The 24,415-nt window shown below is 40.6% G+C and overlaps 1 protein-coding gene, 1 non-coding gene and 1 pseudogene across 3 annotated transcripts; 1 reads left to right on the top strand and 2 right to left on the bottom strand.

The window, feature by feature from the left end:
* Window positions 1-2,289: 2,289 nt before the first annotated feature.
* On the bottom strand, window positions 2,290-18,963 carry Rbx1 (ring-box 1). Of its 2 annotated transcripts, none has more exons than XM_076855215.2 (5): window positions 18,851-18,963; window positions 16,879-16,957; window positions 10,193-10,263; window positions 6,975-7,060; window positions 2,290-2,475 (listed from the first exon to the last, which is right to left on the bottom strand). In XM_076855215.2, the coding sequence occupies exons 1-5, from the start codon at window positions 18,926-18,928 to the stop codon at window positions 2,463-2,465; spliced, it is 327 nt and encodes a 108-aa protein (XP_076711330.1). In that variant the 5' UTR covers window positions 18,929-18,963; the 3' UTR covers window positions 2,290-2,462. The 2 variants fall into 2 exon arrangements, with proteins under 2 accessions (XP_076711330.1, XP_076711331.2); XM_076855216.2 differs by lacking the exon at window positions 18,851-18,963 and adding an exon at window positions 18,422-18,511.
* On the top strand, window positions 11,631-11,734 carry LOC143398674 (U6 spliceosomal RNA). Its single transcript, XR_013091284.1, has one exon. It is a non-coding gene; the product is annotated as a U6 spliceosomal RNA (small nuclear RNA).
* Window positions 18,964-21,850: 2,887 nt separating the features above from the next.
* LOC143398576 (SNW domain-containing protein 1-like) lies at window positions 21,851-23,476 on the bottom strand (annotated as a pseudogene).
* Between the last annotated feature and the right edge of the window lie 939 nt (window positions 23,477-24,415).

The following is a 24,415-nucleotide window of genomic DNA, read 5'->3' as shown; positions in this document are numbered from 1 at the left end:
GTGTAAGAAGTTCATCTCTGCCGGAGCAGAAGTGAGAATCCCAGCCATGTGGATTCCCTGATTCCCTTCTTAGATTCAGCTGTATCTCAGGTCCTTTCTTCTACTGCATTACATAACCCACCTGCCCTCCAAGAAATTTCCCTTTTGCCTGAGAAGCTGGACTTCTGTAATCTGCAACCAAGAATCCTGATGAACACCCAAGCAGAACTCTCCAGATGTCACCCATATGAAAAGTAAAGCATTTGTTAAGAAAGTATTTATGCAGTTTGAATGCCCACTGGAAAGGGTTTAAAGGAAGGGATTTCTGTAGAGGGTGGTGGCCCTAAAAATGATAGCCACAGTGGCAGGTGCTTCCAATGTCACCAGGAACAATGTGGCAACTAAGTGGGAAAGACGAGTTTGATTCACGTTAGACATTGAAATTCTTAATTATTTTTGGTACTGGGGATTTAAACCAGGGGCATTTTAACCGCCCCCCCCCCCCCGCCTTTTTTTGGGACAGGGTTTCACTAAGTTGCTGAGGCTAGCCTTGAACTTGCAATACTCCTGTCTCAGCCTCCTAAATAACTGGGATTAGAACTGTGTGTGCTATGGCATCTGGCTGAAGTTCTTAAATATTAAGCTAGAGGTTCTTATAATTTCTAGTCTCAGAACCCCTTTTATGATCCTAAAAATTGAAAACTCCAAAGAGTTTTGTCTGTTTTTTGATGCTAGGAATGGAACCCAGGACCTCACACATGCTAGGCAAGCACTTTACCACTGAAGTATTCCCCAGCACCCACTAAGTGGTGTTTTTTTGTGTGTGGTACTGCAGATCAAATTCAGATTGAACTCAAACCACTGAGCTACATCCCCAGCCCTCTTTTGGCTCTTAAATTTTGAGACAGGGTTCTCACCAAGTTGCTCAGGCTGGTCTCGAAGATTTGTAATCCTCCTACCTAAGTCTCTTATATTACTGAGACTATAAGTGTGTGCTACCACACCTGGCAAAATGGAGGAATTTTAAAAATAATTTAAAAAGTACAGAAACATCACATATTAACGTAAATACTTTTATTAAAACCATTTTTAAAACAAAACAAAACAAAAAGTAGTGAGTAGCACTGTTTCACATTTTTACCAATCTCATTTATGTCTGACTTAATAGAAGACAATTGGATACTCAAGTTGGCTTGGTCATTTGATACATTGCTTTGGTTAAAGTAAATAAAGTGTTTCAGATGAACTTGCAGGTGGAGAGAGAACCTCATAAACCCCTGAAAGGGATTCAGAAACTGCCGGGAACCCTCAGACCATACAAAAACCACTTCAACAAACTCCATTGCTTCTTACTTGAAGAGTCTATATAGCCATTTACTTAGTATTAGAACAGGCAAATCCTTCCATAACCAAGACATTTGAATAAATTGCAAAGGGGTGGTGATGAAGGAAACCTGAACTCTGGTTAATTCAATATAAAATGACATCAGTGTTCTCTTTTATAGTGCCTGGGATGGAACCCAGGGCCCTCTCCATATCACTGAGTTACACACCTAGCATCAGAATGTTTTAAAGATAAGTTCTTGTTCTGTTGCCCAGGCTAGGCTTGAACACCTGGGCTCAAGTAATCCTCCTGTCTCTGCTTCCCAAGTAGCTGGCATTATAGGTGCATGCCACTGTATCTGACTGAACAAACATTTTTAGCTGAAGATTGGATTAGGGCCTTACATATGCTAGGCAAGCACCTTACCACTGAGCCTCAACTCAAGTCTGACAAGTTTTTAACTTGGGTTCAAAATTTCTATCAATAAAGTTTATACATTACAAACTTTTAAAGCTTACTTTTCCGAGCTAAGAGAAAGTAACATCATATACAATCAGAGTTAACATTTGTACAGTAGTTTTACATCATACAAGGCCTCTTACTGTGCCCACATGATGTCATTTAGTCCTTAGAAGCCCATATTAGAGGAAAACTCAGAGCAGAATCACTCGCCCGAGGTTGCCAACAGGAACAGGCTATGGAGCCAGACCCAGTGGAGTTCGAGGAGTGTAAGTCCCATGTTCTTCCCTTATTCAGCTGCCACTGCTGTCACACAGGAGGAACACAGAGCTGACCAGTCTTCGGGTACCAGTGATCCACACTGCCCCTTGCTAGGCCAGATTCCTTGTGATCAAGTGATGCACTCTAGGGCGTCTCTGCTCTAGCACTATGAACAAATACTTCACAGTAAAATGCTTTCCAGTTTGGGTAGAGGGGAACTTTCGCTTATGTCCATTTTTTTTCACACACACAAGAGACAGCATCCATTCTAGAATTCAACTGGACTTTATTTGACATACAATACAATATGGTTGCAGGAAGCAAACTGAAAAGACAAAGGAGAAAAGACACAGTTCTATCTATTTTATAATTAAGTAACAGGAGGGCAAGTCACTAAATGAACAACAAAACAGTTAAGCTTGATGGAAGAATTCTTTTTCTAGTGTCCATACCTGAAAGACAAAGTAAATCACTTCTTTAATCTCATGGTAATTTCCTAAGACTATAAAACCTCTTTAAACATGAGTGAAAGCCTCACAGTTAGAACTTCGGAAAGAAGTGACCACAACTGTGCTCCAAGACCAGACAATGAAGCTGATCTCTGCCCATCCTTCATAGCTTCTCCCCTACAACCCTCCTGGTGACAGTGTTCCTGAGGTACCACAGCTGCCCGTTATCAGCAGCTGCTGGGCAGTATTAGGGAGGTAAGAAGGAAAAGCTGCTGCTGGTGGCTGTGAAAGGGAACTCCATCTGTTCACCCTCATTGGTGGCTCAGAAATGGTTTGAGAGCTGCCCGTCTCCCCTGGCCATGGCAGCCTATTTTCACCTCAATTCTAGTGTTCAGGAAGTTTGGTAAAGCAAATAATGAGGATAGCAACTGAACAGACTTCAATTTCAAAATCTATCATCACCTCCAATTATAGCTCTGACTCCACTTAGCACTACACAAAGAGAACTGTGGGGAAACAAGGCATGAATTTCAGGGGGGTTCAAATTTCCCCAGAAGCCCAATTTGACCCTAACAAGATTATAAAATAAACAAGGCCAGGAAATTTTTTTCTACGTATAGATTTCTGAAACACAAGATCCTTCATTATTATCTTTCTCAATTTTTTTTTTTTTTTTTAATGGTATTGGGGGCTGGGGCTGGGGCTGTAGCTCAGTGGTAGAATGCTTGCCTAGCACGGGTGAGGCACTGGGTTCGATCCTCAGCACCACATAAAAAGTAAATAAATAAAATAAAGTTATACTTCTAGTTGTTTCTACAGCTCATCAACCTTCACTCAAACCTGAGTGGAATTTGATAAGCTGCCTTTTTTTAAGATGATATTCAAGTGGACTGCTTATGAGAAGAACTTAAAAGAAATCTGACATCCCAGATGATGGAAGCTGAGATCCAGAGTTCTAGTACCCTTGTTCTATCCATATGACAAATAATTTTAACCAGAGACAAACTGCCTCAAAAGAACCAACACAGCAGGGATCAGTGATAAGTTCATCCCCAGTACCCGCTCCCCACTTCCACAAAAAAGAAAAAGGAAGAATTTGTTCCACTTGAATCTGTTTTCCCAATGAACTGATAACCAACACCTGGGAAAATTACCAGTTAGGTTAAAATGGCAGTGTCGAAACCCAGCCCAGGCAATTCATCTCGTTCCTTAATTCTTCTTCTTCTTCTTTTTAATAACTTTATTTTTTAACGTGGTGCTGAGGATCAAACCCAGTGCCTCATGTGATGGGCAAGTGCTCTACCACTGAGCCACAACCCCAGCCCACATTCCTTAATTCTTGGTTAGCCCTATGTTCATATAATGGGTAGCACAAACCCTGTCTAAAATGGAGCCTTGGGTCTGCTCTAAGGCACAGCCAATTACAAAGTCCCTTGAAAACAAGTTCTTCCACCTGGTCATGTATTACTGTCACATTTTTATGTCTTACACTATTTGTATTTACGTTACTTTGCATATAGTCTGAGGTAGACAGTGAATATTTGGTAAGTTTCTCAAAAAACGATCAAGCATTTGATACCTCTCATGTTCTTTACCAAAATAAATTATTGAGGGCTGGGGCTGAAGCTCAGTGGCAGAATGCTTGCCTAGTATGTGTGAGGCACTGGGTTTGATCCTTAGCACCATAAAAAAATATGTAAATAAAATAAAGGCATGCTGTCCATCTGTAACTACTATAACTATAATTATATATATTTAATTATTGAATCTGGGGCTGGGGTTGTGGCTTAGTGGTAGTGTGGTGCCATCTGACATGTGTGAGACACTGGGTTTGATCATCAGCACCACATAAAAATAAATAAATAATAAAAACTATTGAATCTAAAAGCAAAACAACTACACTAATAAACAATTCCCAAACACTTTATGAACTAAATAACCCAATATTTTTGTTTTTAAAATTGAATAACACCTTATTTATTTATTTATTTTTAGGTGGACACAATATTTTTATTTTTATGTGGTGCTGAGAATCGAACTCAAGTATCTCACGCATGCTAGGCGAGAGCGCTACCACTTGAGCCACATCTCCAACCCCTGAATAATATCTTATTTATAATGACTCATTTTTAGCAACGAGGCACAATAGTACATGTCTGTAATCCCATTTACTTGGGAAGCTGAGGCAGAAGGATGGTAAGTATGAGGCCAGACTGAGCAACTTAGTTACACCCTGTCTCAAAATAAAATAAAAAGGGCTGGGAATGTAGCTCAATAGTAAAGCATCCCTGGGTTCAATTTCCAGTGCCACCAAGTCCTGGGGAGTGAACTCAGGGGCACTCAACCACTGAGCCATATCTCTAGCCCTGTTCTGTATTTTTATTTAGAGATAGGGTTTCAATGAGTTCTTAGTGCCTCGTGGTTGCTGAGGCTGGGTTTGAACTCGCCATCCTCCTGTCTCTGCCTCCCAAGCCTAGGATTATAGGCGTGTGCCACCATGCCTGGCCAAAGAACTCTTATTTACATGAAAATCCCCCTTTCCATAAATAAATGACAATGAAAATGATCAATAATTCGACAGATAAACAATGGTCAAGATACATAAATACACACACACACACTCTCCCAGGCAGTTCAAAAAATTGTTTGAAACACTAAAAAAAAAAAAAAAAAAAAAAAAATTAAATAGTTATTTTTTGTAGTTGGCCACAATACCTTTATTTACTTATTTATTTTTATATGGTGCTGAGGATTCCCAGGGCCTCACATGTGTTAGGCGAGCACTCTACCGCTGAGCCACAATCCCAGCCCCCGTGCTGAAAATTTTTAAAAATATAAGTTAAATCCTAATTTTCACCTGTCAGAGTGACTAAGATGGAAAAGTTTGATAATAGAGCATTGGCAGGAAACCAAGAATGTGGCATTCTGCTTCACTGTCAGGAGGGAGTGTAAATGAGTACGTATTCTTGGGAAAGGAAAAACTGACACTATTTATCAAAAGTAAAAATTTACATATTCCTCACCCAGAAATTTCTCCTTAGGAATTACTGCTACATATATACCTGGACATGCCAAAGGAGATTCATGTATAATGATGTTCATCCCTACACACTGCTTTTAACAGTGAAAACTGGAAACCCAAATGTCAATCAGCAGTGACTGATTTTAAAAAATGATGGCACATCTACATAAAGAAAGAAGGCAGTTTGTTATAAATATCTTCAAAATATAAAAAATGAAAAAAAAAATAGTGAATCACTGAATAGGAGGGTTAAGTTTATGTTAAGAAAAAGAAATACCTATATATATGCAACTACATGTACGGAGATAGAAAAAGCTACTAAGCAGCTTTTTTTTTGGTTTTGTTTTGTTTTTTAAAGAAAGAGAGAGAGAATTTTAATATATTTTTTTTTTTTTAGTTTTTGGCAGACACAACATCTTTGTTTGTATGTGGTGCTGAGGATCGAACCTGGGCCGCACGCATGCCAGGCGAGAGTGCTCCTGCTTGAGCCACATCTCCAGCCCCTAAGCAGCTGTTGATGGTGGTTACTCATAAGGTATGTGGTGGGAGATTCATTTTTGTTGACTATCCTTTCAATCACTTGAATTATTAAAAGTTTACCATGCCATGATTTATATAATACAAATTTAATCAAAGGGCTGGGCATAGTGTTGCATACCTATAAGGCCAGCTACTCAGGAGGCTGAAGCAGTTCAGTCTGGGCAACTGAGCAAGACCCTGTCTTGCATTTGTCTAGCCTTTGTGAGGTCCTAGGTTAAATCCCAAAATATTAAAAAAGCACCTCTAAATATTAAGGAAAAAAAAAAAAAAAAGCAAGATAGCCACAAAAGCTTTACTAGAATTAATCAGTATGAGCTAAACCAATAGGAATGTCATTTTAGAAATTCAGCTGGGTGCAGTGACTTGGGAGGCTGAGGCAGGAGGACTTTATAAGTTGCTAGGGATGGCTTTTGAACCTAAAGTAAGCAATCTAGTGAGACCCTGTCTCAAAATAAAAAATAAAAAAGGGCTGGCAATGTTGCTCAGTGGTAAAGTGCCCCTGGATTCAATCCCTGGTACCAAAAAAATAAATAAATAAATAAACAACTAAATAATTAAAAGCTTGCATATTCCCATGTTATCTACTTTATTATTATTATTATTATTATTATTACTATTATTATTATTTTTGAGACAGACAGAATCTCACTAAGTTACCCAGGCTGTCCTCAAACTTGCAGTCTTCCTTCCTGCTTCAGCCTCCTGAGTTCCTGTCACAGACACTAGAAGGTGGGGAAACCCCAGGTTGCAAACTTTTAATGTTGGCTAATCCTCTGTGCATTTTCCACACAGGAGAGTTCTTGCTTAGTTAACGAAAAGTTAGTTTAAAAAACAAGCCATGTTCCATGTCTTCACCCTCTTCTAGCCTGAGGTGAGTCAGAAAATAGATCTAACTATAAAGCCCAGGTTTCTAACAATGCCAACGGCCAGAGATACCTACTTTTGGAATTCCCACTCTCTGTTGTCCAATGGGCACACCTGCCGTGTTTTGAGCCAGCGAGAGATGCAGTGGAAGTGAAAAGCATGCTGAAAGAAAAAATGTTTTTATTAAAAATAACTCTGTGCAAGCTTTACCATCTACTGACAACACCTCTCACTAGACAGTGCAGCAATACATACCATGGGTTGGAGAACAAGAGCAGAAAATGATGGGCAAAAGTTCCAGAAAGGATCATACCCTTGTACAAGGATATTTCCAACAAAAACATTTGTTAGAAATGCCATTATTACTGAAGAAATTATTTAGGGAGCACAGATTATGTTCTAGCAGTGAGCTCTCTCCCCTTTAAGGAATATGGAACGTATTAGGGGATGCTTCTACTTTCCTTGAGAAATGACCTGAGCACACACAGATTTCCAACTTCCCCAATCTTGGTCACCAGTCACCAGCCTCCTCTCACCCTTGAAGAATGAGGACCCAGGGAGTAAAGCCTACTCCTCTCCATCTATAGGGAGTGCGCTGCCACTGCTACCCACCCAGGACTAAAACAGGCACCTCCCCACACCCAACTCAACTCTAATCAAAGGAACTTTAATACTTATGTTACAAGAGCTCGGCACTCAAAAAGGCTTTAATGAGGACTTTGTTGTAAAAAGGAAAATTGTGGTTTAAAAAAAGTACTCTGAAGGACAAACTGTATACAAGCAGCTCAAAGGGCATCAACAGGCTATTTTCTTGACTAAGACAGGAAGTAAAAAGGCAAGTGTCCCAAGAACACTGATAATGGATAGGAGCTAGGAATTGGCTTGGATTTGGGAAAAGGAGAATCTGTGTGTAGCCTTTTGGTGTGAGTTGATGACATGCAGATGCTAGTTAAGACTGCAATGGACACTTTTCTTCCTCCTGCCTCACTCATATGAGGCAAACATCAAGAGGAGCAGCAAGGGTTCCCCCTCATTTAATCTGTAATTGCTGGGCTGCAGTGGGGCACAGGAGAGGAATACAGAGACACCCCAACAAAACAACCAAAGCTTTTGTAGGCTTGGTTTAATAACAGCTTTAAAATCTGATATGTCTCCCAGAATAGTCATGGAACCTAAGAAACTTACAATATAGATTATTGTCTTGTGAGCTATCTTTTGGCAACAAAAATCTAATTCAGTAATTAAGAATGGGCTCCATAGCTAGCACATTTTTACAGAATGACAGTCTTCTGGAAGATCCCACTCTTGCAGACTCTCATACAACTCAATGTGAAAAAGGAAACAGGCAGATTCTCCAAGAGGCAGAAAGTGGAGACATTTTTCTCAACCCCAGGTGCTGGGAAAAGGCTCATGCAAGCACATGCAAGATACCCACCTCCATCTCCCACTTTCCCTACTAAGCACTCTGCCAAATCACAGGATCCTTTACCCAAGCCCATGAGATGACATCAAGTGCTCAAGGGCAAGTGGGGGCTGCAAATGAGACTTCAGGGCAGGTGACAACATCCCTGAGCATTTTTTGATCCCAACTTTCTTCCTGTTAGTAATCTAAGATGTACTAATGGGTGTATTTAGCAGACAAGGTACAATCCACAGAAGATTCTTGACAGTACTCTACAGTTTACAGATATTGACATATATTACCTCATTTGAGCCTCACAGCAACCCTGGCAAGCAGGCATAACAGATATTATTATCTTAACTTCACAGACAGGAAACTGAAACCCAGACAAGTTAAGTGACTTGCCTAATTCATGGAGCTGGTCTGTAGAAGACTCAGAATCAGCACTCAAGACTGGCTTCTAGCACCCTATGCTAATTCTCCTTTATGGCAGGATCTCTAAGAGACCCTTTCCTTAACAAAACTTGAGGGGAAATCCACCCCTTTTCATTCTACACAAAGGAACATGATCCTTAATATATGCCTGAATGTTACAGAGAGCAAAGAGCCCAATATATTTTCTTTACCCCACAAACGATGAAAGTCATCCTTTGGCCAATACTAACCATTATGAAACTGGCCAAAGGGTCCTGACATAGAATGAAGAAAGTGCACCACAGGCATGGGTAGAGAAGGCATTTCAAACCCACACAAAAGCACTAAGAGCTACCACGTGACCACTAAACTCCAAATTTCTCTTTATTTAGATTTTTTTAAACACATGTTTATGCTGACTATGTGCCCAAAGTTCTAAATACTTTTTAACATTAAACCACTTAATCCTGATTACAGTTCTATGTGGCCTGCTATCCGCCCCATTTTACATGAGGGAACCAGGAGTAGAGATGTTAAATACCTTGGCTTCAAGTCACTTAGTAAATAAGACAAAGACAGGGATTGGTAGTCTGACTCCAGAATCTGTGACTCCTTATGTCATGCTGGAGTTGTGGGTCCTTTGTCCCCTTGGCATAGGAGGCCTGGACAGGACAGTTTCAACTACTGTGATTAGGACTGTATGGCTCTAAGGATGAATTTTTACATATGCTAGAAATAACACATTTGATGTTTGTTACCTTCACAGCTGTCACACCCTGAAGGCCACACACTTAGTTCAGCCATGCTACACAAAACGTTTCTGGCATGAGCCATATTTTTCTTTTCTTTTTCTGTTTTAAAATTCCTTTCTATTTTGTTTTTGGGCACTAGGGATTGAACCCAGGGGTGCTTAACCACTGAATCACATTCTCAAGTCTTTTTTATAAAAATTTTCATTTTGAGCAGGGTCTTGATAAATTGCTGAGGCTAGCCTCAAACTCATGATTCCCCTCCCTTAGCCTCCTGAGTCACTGAAATTACAGGTGTGTGCCACCACATCTAGCTCTTTAATTTCTTCTTGATGAGCCATATTAAAATCTTAAAAACTCAATTTATCCTCCGATCTTAGTTCCACAGACACTTGACCTTAAAAAAAGGGTCTGTTCAGAAGGTAAACAGACCATTCCCAAGACCAGGCATTAGGCTTTGTCTCCCAAAGACAAATCCTCACAATACTGCAAACAAAACTAGGTGTACTTCATAATTAAGTCAAACTAGTATTTCTTTCCAATAACTAATTATGTTTATCCTGTTACAGGTGAACAGTTTGAGGATTTAAAATCTTTTGTACTATTTGTATACCTTTTGGGAGAAAGGTTGGCTAGTCATTTTTTTCCTAGTTATTTTCAAGACTGGCAAAGCAGGAAAAGTGGCAATATGTTTACAAGCCATGCTGATAGGTAAAGACGTTTCCTTACGTTACAGACTCCCCATGCAACGGTACACTCTTCGGAAGTAGCAGATGCCTGGTTAGCTTGACACTCTATGCCTGTGGGAACAAAAGCAATAGCATCACTGGACCTGACAGCAGCAACCTTTCAGCCTGGAGCAGCCAAGCAATCCTCAAATGGTTAATTAGCCATAATTGTTTTTTAATAAATGTGAAAAAGGACGAAGAGAAGACAGAAATGGGTTTAGCAGCAAGATTTCTTAATTAATGCTTAAAAAATGTGTTAACAAATAGGAAAAATGTGTTTAAAATCTGAGCATAACCTGAATTGCTAAAATGCGAATGATTCCTCCTAATTTGGTAAATTTAGTTAAGTCACCTCATGACTCTTGTTGTTCTCAGAGCTGGTGTCTTTTCCCTATTCCTGTGAAATGCTTCCCCTTGGGTCCTTATAGCACCTATGCCTTACAGCCCAAAGTCCTAGTTGGGTAACACTCCAATCCCTAAAGGGATCAGGAAGGAATCTGTGAACTGGACAGAAGCAAAGTAAAAGGTGGAGGGGTGAAGAGGTCCTTGTGCACTTTTGTGTACAAGGATCAACTCAAAATTATTCAAAATACTATCAAGCAAACTTGTTAAGCTGATAGTTAGATTTGAGGCCCACCACTGTGTGATGCTAGCTGCCTGTGAGGCAATTTTGTCTAGGAAGTCACACAAGTAACTGCAAATGTATGCAAATATTGATTTTATAAAGAAGGAAAAGAAGGGAATTTAAAGAGGATAAAAATCTGAGGATGGGTAAAGCTCTACTGGGGATAAAGATTCAAAAAATAAGGTTTGTTAATTTCTGAAGAATAAAAAGCTTTAGGGAAAACTATAACTATTTAATAGGGTATAATTACTTCAAAGTGTCATAGAGAAAATGGCAAAACTGTAAAAAAATAATATTGAGATGTTAATGGGTATCCTAGGGGAAGAGATATCATGTAATAAAGGCTCCCCCCACTATTCTTCAAAATTACAAAAAGCAAAGGATCTGAAATTACAGAACTTGCTTTTGCCACTCAGATTCACACTACAGAATAACTTGGTTTGTCATCTGAACAGAGTAGAGAGACTCTAGGGTCTGTGAAGTAAATTCAAGAATTTATTGGGGAGGGAGGAGAAGTAGGGAGGAAGAACTGAGGAGTGATACTGACCAAATGATATTGTTATATTGTGTGCATTTATTTCTATGTAACAACAAATCCCTATAATGCAAATAACTATAATGCAATTAAAAAAAAAAAAAAGAAGGGCTGGGGTTGTGGCTCAGTGGTAGAGCGCTTGCCTAGCATGCACAAGGCACTGGGTTCAATCCTTAGCACCACATATATGTAAAATAAAGATATTGTATCCACCTAAAACTTAAGAATAAATATTAAAAAGAAAAGAAAAGAAAAAAAAAACAAAGCTTATTGGGGCATGCTTGCTTCAGCAGAACATATATTAAAGTTGGAATGATATGGAGAATAACAGCACAGCCTCTGTGCAAGAATGACAGCGAATTTGTGAAGCATTCCATATTTTTAAGTTCACAAACACACAAAAAAATTTATTGGAGCTGTGAATACACTATGATATTTAAAAGGAGAGAGAATAAAATCTGATGTCAATTTGGATCCTATAATATGAGGACTACATATTATGAAACTAGCAAAGTAAAATTCAGTTAAAGTAAAAAACAAATGGTATCAAGGTACAATCATCTACATAAGTTTTAAGACTATCTGGTTGTGGCCATGATACCAGTCACCTCAGGAATTCCTCAAGCCCCCTATGTGATACACCCCGTTCCCTCTTCTGCCTCCTCTGCCGCTCTCTATCCTTCAGGCTCCAGTTTAAATCCCTACTTCTTGACTGAAGCTTCTTCTAACCCCCCACACTGAGTCATTTTCTTTTCCTTCAAATACTCTAAATACTTATTTTTTATAACATTTATCAAAAGGCATTTTGAGTTAGGCACACTGTGTCTGCCCATAATTCCAACAACTTAAGAGGCTAAGGTAGGTGGATCACAGGTTTGAGGCCAGCCTGTGGCAACTTAGCAAGACTCTTGTCTTAAAATAAAATTGGAAAAAAAAAAAAAAAAAAGGGGGCAGGGGATGTAGTTCAGTGGTAGAACCCTCTGGAGATCAATCCCTAGCACCACCAGAAACAAACAAAAAACTGTTTTCAGATTTTTGGTGCGAGAGAGAGAAGACCAGGGTTCAGTCAAGTTAGTTTATAAACAGGGGCAGGAACTGTTCACTGTCAACACAGAGCAGACGAACAACTGCATACAGCTCTGACAAGGCAGAACTTTTTATGTGACTTATAAAGCCTGGGAACTTTTAAACTGATACAAGATGGCTCGGTCTTATAGGTAAAGGTTGGGTTTAAGATGAAGGTACCCTCTTAACTTGGAATAAGATTCACTGTACATCCTACTGTCATGTATAACTAAAAGGAACAAATGAAAATATTTACAAAAAGAAAGATTCACAGATCATGGAGAAAATAACAACTTGCAGAGTGTATATTTTAGCAACTATTTAAAACAACCAAGATATGGGACAATGTAAAAATAAATTCAAAGCTATAGGAATGCTTGTAGTAGCAATGCAGACTCAATGAGTAAGTCTTCAGACCAAGAATATTTTGTAGGCGAGTCTGACTGGGGTATAGCCACAATCATTCTTTATTTATTTACAGTTATGTATATAATTATTCTTTTAATGCCAGAACAGATTTATTGGAAAATAGCCATTGCTAAATCAAGAGTTTTGTTTTCCAGGCTGGGAATATAGCTCTACGATAGAATGTGAGGTCCTGGGTTCAGTCCCCAAACTTGTTTTCATCTTTAACAAAAAGTCTTTTTATAAAAATCATAAATCCAATTATTATTTAAAGTTGTAGCACCAGAATTCCCTTCAGTGTCAGTATTAAAGGGGTAGATTTCTTAAGAGTAAACACTTGATCTCAGTTATTATTTTGACCTAGTGCCTGGCAAAATGCCAGGATATATTCACTCAAATGAAAAAGGACATGATTTAAACTGAAAATACATTCATTATATTTTGTTATGAGAGTTCAATATTCTACTTCAGTGGGCATTTAAAATATGAGACAAAACAGGTACTTGAGAGTCTACAATGATACCACAAGCATTTAAGTTTTAAGAAAAGATAACATTTAGATGGTATTTGTCTTTCATGGTCTTCCCAAGAAGTGTGTTCTCTTGCATCCAGAGAGGCACACAATGACTTAAATATTAAGGTTAGGGGTAAAAATCTATATAAAATCATTAACTATTTCAGATGAGAATCCCAAGAAAGTAAAATTTCTCCGGGTGCAACTTGAAAATGCAAGGCATAGAAACTGGCAAGCCCATAATAAAAAACCCCACCCAAACACATTTAAAACCGTGTTTTTTTCTGTGATGGGTTCCTTCCATCTACATTAAACACAATGGTTGTGGTTGATTTGCTTTGACTGCAGTGTGAAAAGAAAAACAGGGTCAAAACTCAAAGCAGCCAAGAGAAGTCAACTACTGGCACATGCCATGATTGCTAACAAAATATTCGATTCATGCACGCTTCTAAGCTGCAATGATCAAAACATTCTGCCATTTTGTTTTTGTTATTTACCTAGCAAACATTTAGTGAGAACTTACTAGGTACTGGAAACCATGCTAGATATACAATACTACATAACATGGACATGATAGAGAATACCTAATTAAATCATTAATATGAAAGCAAGCTATAGGACATCTTGGGATTGTTTAATTGAACTGCCATAGCCTGTGTGCTTTATGTGAGTATGGTTAGGAAAATATCTAAAATATCTTTTGAGGTCAGGCACAGTGGCACACGCATGCCTGTAAACCCAGCAACTTGGCTGGAGGAGGCAGAATTACAAATTCAAAGCAAGATCTGGCAATTTAGCAAGACCTTGTCTCAAAATATAAATGACTGGGGACTGGAGATGTAGCTTAGTGGTAGAGTACCACTGAATTCAATATCCAGTACCCTTACCAAGCAAAATGAAAGTTAGTTCAAGGTAAAATCCAAAAATCAACTATGGGTTAGTCTTACATGGCCCAATAATGTAAGCATTAGCTACATGTGGCTTTTGAACAACTAAAATGTGGCTAGTCTGAATTAAGATGTGCTGTTAAGCATAAAATACACGCTAAATCACTAAGACTTAGTACAAAAAAAAGTAAAGAATGCATTAACCAGGGCTGGGGTTGTGGCTTAGCAATAAAGCGCTCACCTGGGACATGTGAGGCACTGGGTTGATCCTCAGCACCACATAAAAATAAATAAATAAAATAAAGGTATTGTGTTCACCTACAATCAAAAATATATATATATTTTTAAAAAAGGATGCATTACCCAGTCCTGTATCATATTTTTAAACATTGAATACATGTTGAAAATATTGTTAAATAAGATACAATATTAAAATCAAACTTACCTGTTTGTTATTAATGTGGGTAACAAAAATATTTAAAATTCTGATCATGCTCATATTTGTGGCTAACACTGGATTCTGTTGTAGCAGGGAGAAGAGGTGCAGAATGTCCAGGCAGAAGGAATAAGAAATATTAAGGGTCCTAAAAAAAGGCATGGTAGGGCTGGGGTTGTGGCTCAGTAACAGAGCGCCCACTTAACACATGAGAGGCTGGGTTTGATCCTCAGCACCACATACAAATAAATAAATAAATAAAATAAAGGTTTTTGTTTAAGTTGAGTCCAACTACAACTTAAACAAAAAAATTAAGGGAAAAAAATGAATGGCAGCCAGGCACAGTGGTGCATGACTGTAATTTCAGCTCAGGAGGCTGAGGCAGGAGGATCCCAAGTTCAAAGCCAGCCTCAGCAATTATCCTGCTCAAAATAAAAAAAATAGGCTGGGGAGGTGGCTCACCAGTTAAGCACCTCTGGGTTATCCCCAGTACCAGAAAAAGAAAAAAAAAAAAGTGTGGCACTTCAGGAATGGAAAGAGGACCCAAGAAACTACTGGTGAGCAGGAAGTGGCTCGAAATGAAGCTGAAAAAGCATAAGAGTGATTTTAAAAAAAAAAAGTGCCTATAATTCTAATTCTATAAGCTTATTAAAGTTTCTTTGCCCTATTTCTGATCTCAATAAGAAACCACTTTAGTACCCAGATGAAAAAGTAACATCAATTCTTTCTCATATGACCAGTATTCTTCCTTCTTTTTTTTTGGTACTGGGGATTGAACCCAGAAGCACTTAACCACTGAACCACATCCCCAGCCCTTTTTAAATATTTTATTTAGAGACAGGGTCTCACTGAGTTTCTTAGGGCTTCATTAAGTTGCTGAGGTTGGCTTTGAACTCAAAAATCTTTCTTCCTTAGCCTCCTGAGTTACTGGGATTACAGGCATGCAACACCGTGCCCAGCATTCTTGCCCCATCACTACAGTCTATCAACAACTATAATCAGATCTAAGTGTTGACTTATTTGTAAAACAAAATATGTGGAGATTTTAATGAAATTTCTTTACCTCAATTAATTATCTAGTTAGATGTTGGCAATGATGCTATTTTTACTATATTTGGATATAACACCAAAAATCCTTACTCCTTGGACTTCTTTTTTTGTGGTACTGGGGACTGACCCCAGATCTCCTACATTCTAGGCAAGCGCTCTACCTGTAAGCTATACCCTAGTCCTTTTTATTTTTTTGAGACAGGGTCTCACTAAGTTGAGTCTGGCCTCACTGCAGTCCCTCTGCCTCAGCTTCCTGAGTCACTGGGATCACAGGCCTGCATCACCATGCCTGGCTAGACCTTTCTTCATACAATTGTCACTGAGTATGTGAGGGGAACTGGTTGCAGGACTGCCCTGCCCCAACCAATCCTATAGATATCAAAATATGAGGATGTGCAAGCCCCTATATAAAATGGTATAGTATTTGCATCCATCTCTGCACATCCTCCCACATACTTTAAGTACTCTAGATTACTTATTATTATAACAGAATTAAATACTATGTAAATGGTTGTTATAATGTATTGTTTAGGGAATAACAACAAGGAAAAGATTTGTATATGTTTGTAAGAAATGCAATTTCTGGGCTGGGGATGTGGCTCAGTGGTAGAGCAATTGCCTCACAGGTGAGGCACTGGGTTTGAGCCTCATACTCCTGGGCTCAAGTCATCCATCCGCCTTGGCAGATTGAGTAGTTAGGACTACAGGTGCATGCCGATACACCCAGTCAGATGCAATATTTAAAATAAAGCACTTGCAATCTGTGGTTGTTTGAACCTGTAAACACAGAACCTGAAGAAGGGCCAACTATAAATATAGTCCAACAAAAACTAGCTCAGAATATTTTAGCTTAAAGTTTATTTTCTTCCATTCACATTTGAGTATGACATGGGAAATATATAGGAAGAATCAACAGTGCCTCTGTGTCCACAATTCATTCTAAATGTGTCCTTGGCATCTTCAGATTCAGTAATTTATCCTGAGAGCTGGGTATGCTTCTAGGATGTCATGAAAAACTACTTTATTTTGATCACACCAACAGACTAGATGCAGAAACCCCAAGTGCTTTATGGTTTATATCTCCTTGTGAAAAAGAAAATTGGTCACATCAGGATAGCCACAATCTGTGTAACCGTCTCAACTTCCTCCCATCCTTCTCCAATTACTTACAAAGATCCATAATGTGGTTCCTGCAGATGGCACAGTTATCAACCACAATATCCCAGGCCCAGAGGGCTACTGCATTCCACTGCAAAGAGAAAAAGGGGGAACAATGCACTTTCCTTGTAATGTAACACACATGCTCCTTAGGATTTCATGCTGCAGCTGAAATCATAGGAACAGGGACCACAAAGCAAAGGCATTTTTGGATATTACTCTTCTTTTATTATATCAGAGGACAACAGTAGGCTACCTATATGCTTTCCCATTCTTTAATAGATTGAGCATATGAACATAGAAATTAATAAGTATTGTTTTAATTTTCTCTACAATTTAAAATAATTTGGCTGCATCAATGTAAGCAAATTAAGTTTAATGAGAACAAACTTAAATTACTGTACAGGTTTCCCTGGCAGTTACAGAAGCTCAAAATCTGCACAAACACTGGCAGTTCAAGGCAGCTTTGGAAGTATGAGCAGGGAGTGAAAGCTCAGAACACAATGAACTAAGATGACGATTGGATCATAAGTGGGTAATGTGGGATAAGCTGGATAACCAGTTACCCAGTGTCAGTACACAGAACAAGGTCATCACCTAAATCTTATGAGATTATTTATTAACAATTGGTAGAATTTACTAGATTTTGTTTAGTTCTTATCAAATAAACGATGTCCTTAGCTTTTGGAAGTTCAGCCTTTTTAGTTAATTCCAGTAAGAGTTTATCAAAAAGTAATATCTAAATAGTACAACTCTCTCGCCTCTGCGATTATATATACTCCCAAACTCCCCTTTCTCTACTAATTTGGTGCCACTTCCCAAACCTCCATCTCTTTCAAACCCAACTCTCAGGGTCTAGAAACGTCTTCAGCATTTTTCACACCATAGCTTCAACTCAATTATTCTTCAATATGGCTGCTGGCTGTAACTGAGCAGCAGTGACCACAATGAGATGCCAAAAAGAAAAAGACAAAAAAAATTAAAAAGCCCAAATGCCGGGGGTGGGGGATGAGGTGGGGTGGAGAGGAGATATTGTCTTGTGCTTAGCTAGATGCTGCAGAAATACATCTTCCCTCCTTCAGGATCTTCATTTTGACAGATATATTGACTTCACCTTAGGCGGGAATCGACACTTTTCTCCCAAACTGTTGGCAATAAACTAAAAGGGATCTCATGCAAAAAAGACACATTCCACATTTTTCCTTTCCCACTCTTACCAGGTTACTTGAGACTAGTACTCAACCCTCCTTAAATGCCAAAAGAAACGAGCTCGCATTTTCCATTGACCAATTACCACCACGATTTAAATTTTTTTTGTTGTTGCTGTTAGAAGGGGATCTGGCTGAACATGACTGAGAACCACAGGACTGGGGCGACTCTGTAACAACCGGCAGACGTCTCAGAAGAGCCAAGCTTTACAGTCGAGAATTTAACTCGGTGGGGCAAGGGCTGGAGAGGGAGCTAATGGAGGCCTCCCTTCGGCGAGGGCCAAGTCGGGGTTCCTTAGAGTCAGAGGAACCCCAAGCTCCAAGAAGGGGCGGGGCAGGGGGATCACCGGGTGGGCTCCTCCAGTGCGTGGTATCTCAGTTTCCCGGTTTTCGCCGCACTGCCCCATCCTCCACCCGCCGTTGTCGCTCGGGCTCCCCATTCCACCCACCCCACCCTGCCCTTCCCCCACCCTCAGCCTCTCCAGTGACAGCTCAGACGCTTGGCTCCCGCAGCCAGCTCGCAACCCCGCGCATCTCAATAAGCATCTCCGTGATTGGCCCCTCCGCCTTCCAGCGAAACCAACACTGATCAGAACAGTGGGCCACCGTCATGCCGATCAACTCTAAGGCCCGCCCCCCGGCTTCCTTTCATGGGACCCGGTCCCAGGAACGCCCTGAAATGAAGCCTTTTCCTTCGCGCCTCGGTTATCCCCGGGCCTGCCAGCCAGATCCGCGCCTCTCTAGCTTCCCTGAGGAAGGCACTGGCGAGACCCAACCTTTTTAACTTCAAAGCGCTTCTTGCCCGCGCCGCTGTTGGTGCCGCTCGGGGTATCCACATCCATCGCTGCCGCCATTTTGGAAACACACGGTCCTTCGCCCCGCCACTGCGCCTGCGCAGCGGCGCACGCCGCGCTCCCCCCCTCCCGCTTGGGCACCTCCTCCCATACCCCTCCCCTCACTGGCGCGCGACGGGGCGGGGCATGTGGTCACGCCCCTTAAAGGCGCTGGCGCGGGATCCCCCCTCGCGTCAGCTGGGGAGGAGGCGGTGGCCTGAGTGGCCGGGGCGGGGCCGGGCGGAGCTGAGAGACGTGAGTTAGCTGGGTGGAAACGTTCGGTCGGACCTGCGCTAGTCGTCCTCCCTTGGGAAGCTCGCGGCTGTACTCTCTCGGCTAGGGCGGCGCCTGTTTCTTCGGCCTCGGCTGGGAGCGGGGACCAGCCTCGCTGCTCTTGAGGCCCGATCGGTGGAAAGGGCAAGATGGGCCCGACTCGCCTTCCGTGCGCCCTGGCCCGTTCCCGAGCCTGCCCCGAAGTGCAGTCACCACCGTGGCCTGAGGCAGGGGATTGCCAGGGCCCAGGCACCGTCGGGTTTCCTGATTCAGGTTCAGGAAATGATTCGGCGGTGAGGAAGGATACCCCCGAGTGCCCTCCCCAAGGCCAAACTGAGCGGCCCTGCCTTCACCTTCCTACCAGAAATGGAGGAGGCTTAGCAGCCTGGGAGATGCCAGCTCCCACCAGCCCATAGTATCAGTTGGCCCCAAATGGCCTTTGGTAAGGTACCCAAGTTCAGTTTAACGTATTTGAGTACACATCCCTATTCTTTCATTGGTCACGTGTAGAGCGTCCTTCCTCCCTAATTTTCGTCCTGTTTCCACTTCTTGCATTATAGTCAAAGTGGCCCATCTTTAGTTGATGAACTTGAATTTTGTTGAGGCTGACACGTATTCTTACTGTTTGTTCCCATCTGGCCAAAGCACCTGTGTACTTTATATCAACTTTCCTATGTCTAGACCAAGCCCCCCTTTTACATCTCTAACCTTGCAGAGGATGACGTCACTATTTCATTCTTAAGTTTCATATAATTCTACTTGAAATTAGACTCATCTCTTCATTTTTTATATGACATTCAGAATGGAACCCAGTGGCTCACGCGTGCTAGGCAAGCGCTCTACCGCTGAGCCACAACACCAGCCCCTTACATATTCTCTTAAAAGACAATTGGAGAGTAATGGAGTGTTCTTAGTCATAAACAAGAACACCATCACAACTTTGGAAAGAGAAAAATTCTGTGAGTCAGGCGTGGTGGTGAGCGCCTGTAATCCCGGTATGACTCAGGAGGCTGAGGCAGGAGAATGGCAAGTTCAAAGCCAGGCTCAGCAATTTAGGGACTCCCTCAGCTAGTTAGCAAGCCAAAATAAAAAAAGGGGAGCCGGCACGGTGTTGCACGCCTATAATCCCAGTGGCTGGGGAGGCTGAGGCAGGAGGATTGCAAGTTAAAAGCCAGCCTCAGCAAAAGCGAAATGCTAAAGCAACTCATTGAGATGCTGTCTCTAAATAAAATGCAAAATAGGGCTGGGGATATGGCTGAGTGGTTGAGTGCCCCCTGAGTTCAATCCCCAGTACTCAAATAAATAAATAAAAAGGGGCTGGGGGGCTGGGGGTGTGGCTCAATGGTAGAGCACTGGCCTAGCATATGTGAGGCACTGGGTTTGATTCTCAGCACCACATATATGAATAAAATAAAGGTCCATTAACATCTAAAGATGTTTTTTTTTAAAAGGGGGGCTGGGGATGTGGCTAAGTGGGTAAGTGCCCCTGAGTTCAATCTTTGGTATCAAAAATAAGTAAATAAATAATAAGTAAAATAAAAGTGAGAACTCAAAGTTTATAGGAACCCTATAAATTTTTTTTAACCCAAATTTTAATAATTCCATGTTAAGGCTGGGAATATAGCTCAATTGGTAGAGTGCTTGTCTTGCATGCACAAAGCCCTGGGTTCAATCACTAGCAGCACACACACACGCACACCCACACACACACACAGCCCATGTTAAAACTGTCACTAATTTATTGTGTGCCTACGGATCCCTACAGGGGTACTAGAAACCCATAGTAAACTTAAGTGTTGAAGACATACTATCCATCATTCTTGTATTGAGTATGTACCACGACCTATTTTAAAACAGGAAAGCCACAGTGATGAACAGTCAAACTCCTACTGGAGCAATAATACACAAGCCATCAAATAAATACATCAGGAAGTCTAAAGTATTGATAAATGCTATGAAAAAAATTAAACTAGATAATGAGATTGAGGAAGGAGGCAGCAACATTGATCTGGATGATTAGGTAAGGTCTCTATGAAGAGTGACATTTAAGCTGAAGTCCTTACAATGGCCTAGCTGGCCCTGGGGGATGTACAGACATGCCTTGATTAACATGAATACATTCTGAAAAAGGCATTATTAGGCAATTTTGTTGTTGGGTGAACATAGAGTGTACTTAACACAAATCTAGATCATACATTCTATTATGTAGATGCCTAGGATAGATCGTAGATGCCTAGGATAGATCGTATAGCCTGTTGCTCCTAGATTGCAAACTTGTACATCATGTAACTATAATGAATACTATAGGCAACTATAACACAATAGTTTTTGTATATCTAAACCCAGAAAAGGTGCTGTAAAAATGCAACATAAAAGCACTGGGGTTCTAGCTCAGAGGTAGAGCACTTTCCTTACACACACAAGGCCCTGGGTTCAATCCCCAGCACCAGGCATAAAAGATGAAACATGGGGGTGTGTGGCTCAAGCAGTAGCGCGGTCGCCTGGCATGCGTGCTGCCCGGGTTAGATCCTCAGCACCACATACAAACAAAGATGTGTCCGCTGAAAACTAAAAAAAATATTTAAAAAATTCCCTTAAAAAAAAAAGATGAAACATGGTATCTTTGTATAGGACACTTACTAAAAGGAGTTTGTAGGACTGGAAGTTGCTCTAGCTTAATGAGTGAGTAGTGAACTGAGGATCTTTTAGAGTCATAGTGGTGACTTCCAAAATCTTGTCCAAACCAAAAGGATATTCCTCAAATTGAACTGGTCCTTTCTGACTCCTCTATTTTCTAATCCAGAAAATTTGTCAGGAACAAATCTTTTGGTCTTTATTCTGGCTTCTAGGTTCTCACCCTATATTTTTTACTGGGTCTATAAATACTTTGGGCCATATCTTTACCACCTCTCCTAGCTAGATCATCAACATTGTAAATGGCATCTTCTCCACTTTCAGATCCACTGTCCATACCTTTGGATTGGCTGAAGAGCCTTTGATCAGACTGAGCTTCATTGGAATTCTAATGATTGGGCTCAAGAGCAATAAATTCACTAAATTCTTGATTTTAATTTCTCTGCAGAAATTAATATTGACCTCTTATCAGGAGATGCTATGGAAGGATTTCAGTCATTGCTGTCTCTCTTTTTGCCTGTCATGCCAGATTTCATCCCTCTCACATGCCTCTCCATTCTCTTTCCCCCCACATCTTTTCTCTCTTCAGGCATGCATTTCCAGCTTCACAAGCCTTCTTCAGAAGCAATGTATAGAGATTTAGCCAGTTTAGAAAATTTTTGATTGATGGATACTGTCTGTAATCTTTTTTTTTTCCATCAGCAGCAAGACATTTGTCTTATGGAATTGTATAACACTTCATTTTCCAGTGGGAAATACAAGAAATCTTTCCTTCTTGCTCCCTTACAATCATCTTTCAGCCAGAATAATTCATGACAGTTGCAGAAAGAGAGGGTAGTCCCCAGGGAACTTTCTTGTTAATCATGAAGGCTCCATTGGATTTTTCTGCATTTTTTACCATCCAAGTAAACCTCCCTTTAGCTCTGGTGTTGAAAGCCACTCATGCTGAGATTGTGTGAGTCAGATATCCTGAGCAGGAGCCAGTTTATCATCTTCAAGAAGTGGCTTGATGCAACATTCTACAATACTGTTTTTTTTTTTTTTTTTTTTTAAGGTTACTCTTATCTTCTCTGTTGTCTTTAATAGTTTCTTCATCGGTTCTTTGCAGGTCTAGATCATCTGCATTCATAACCTCTTTTGGAGCCAGTTGAATGTTTTGCTATAAATGACTTCCCCCCAACCTAATTCTGAGGATTGAACCAGAACTTTGCACATTCTAGGCAAGCATTCTACTATTGAGCTACATCTCCAGCCTCCCTCTTTTTAAGGCAGGATCTTGATAAATTGTGGAGGCTAACCTCAAAGTTGCCATCCTCTGCCTCAGCCTCCTCTCCTACCGGGCCAAATGACTTTGTCTTTTGACCATCCTGATTGAGCAGTGATATCATATTTAATTTTTCCTTCAGGACCCACTTGAATGGTCAGTGCATTTGATACTTTTTTTTTTCCCCCCATTCCATATCCAGTAGTCTCTTGAAAAGCTCCCTCCATCTCCAAAATCTGCTAACAGTATCTGACCTTTGCTGTACCCATAGTGGGGAGGTTCTCTTCAGGAAAAGACCAATGAGGACTGCCATGTCTCTGAGATCTTGCTTTTCCTTCAGGCTCAGGTTGGTCCTGAGAAGGCTGAGTAGGTGCAGGTAAAAAGCTGCTGGGTACCATCTTCTTCCACTTCTTCTAGCACCAACCTGTGTTTTCAAAATTTTTAAGTAGCTTATTGAGTCTGCAACACTTCAACTAATGCCTTTGCCATGAATTTTCTTGCAGGAGGGTTGTTCTTATTTTTCTTCTGCAGTTTTTCAACTTGTCTTTTCATCTGCTATGCATTTGCTTGGCAATAGTTGGTCTCATTATCATCTCATAGGACCACTATCACCAACCAAAATATCATTGTTTTGTAGCACATGACTACCTTCTAAAATATTTTGTCATTTATTTATTTGTTTGTTTATTAGGATTATTGTTTTTTGTATTCCTCATCATTATAGAGGAATTTTTATTTTTTTGGTTTATCAATAACAAAAATTCCTGGGACAGTGCCTGGTATATTGCATGTGCCTAGTATGTGTTGAATGAATAAATTTGTAGTTTACTGAGTCAGGGGAGAATGGAAAGAGGTAGGAGTGACACAGGTCAATGCCAGGTCAGGTAGAATTTCATTACAGATCTTCTGGGAAGGAATTGGAAGATTTAAAATAGGGCACTAACATTTATATAATCTTATTTAAGTTTTAAAAGTTCTTCAGCAGGGCTGTGGTTGTGGCTCAGTGGCAGAGCGCTTGCCTCACACCTGTGAGGCCCGAGTTCCATCCTCAGCACCACATAAAAGTAAATAAACAAAACAAAGATTGAAAAGTTCTTCAGCTTAGTGGGGAGGGATTGTAGGGATGCAAGAAAGGAAGCAACAGGGCTGGGGATGTGGCTCAAGCAGTAGTGCGCTCACCTGGCATGCGTGCGGCCAGGGTTCGATCCTCAGCATCACATACAAACAAAGATGTTGTGTCCACCGAAAACTAAAAAATATTAAAATCCTCTCTCTTTGGAAAAAAAAAAAAGAAAGAAACGAAGCAACAAAAAGTTGCAAGTTGTTTGCTTTGTAAA

Source organism: Callospermophilus lateralis, chromosome 4 (genome assembly GCF_048772815.1).
Source record: "Callospermophilus lateralis isolate mCalLat2 chromosome 4, mCalLat2.hap1, whole genome shotgun sequence".
Taxonomy (NCBI): domain Eukaryota; kingdom Metazoa; phylum Chordata; class Mammalia; order Rodentia; family Sciuridae; genus Callospermophilus; species Callospermophilus lateralis.
The sequence above is the reverse complement of the archived record's forward strand: the minus strand, read 5'-3'. Positions and strand labels throughout refer to the sequence as shown.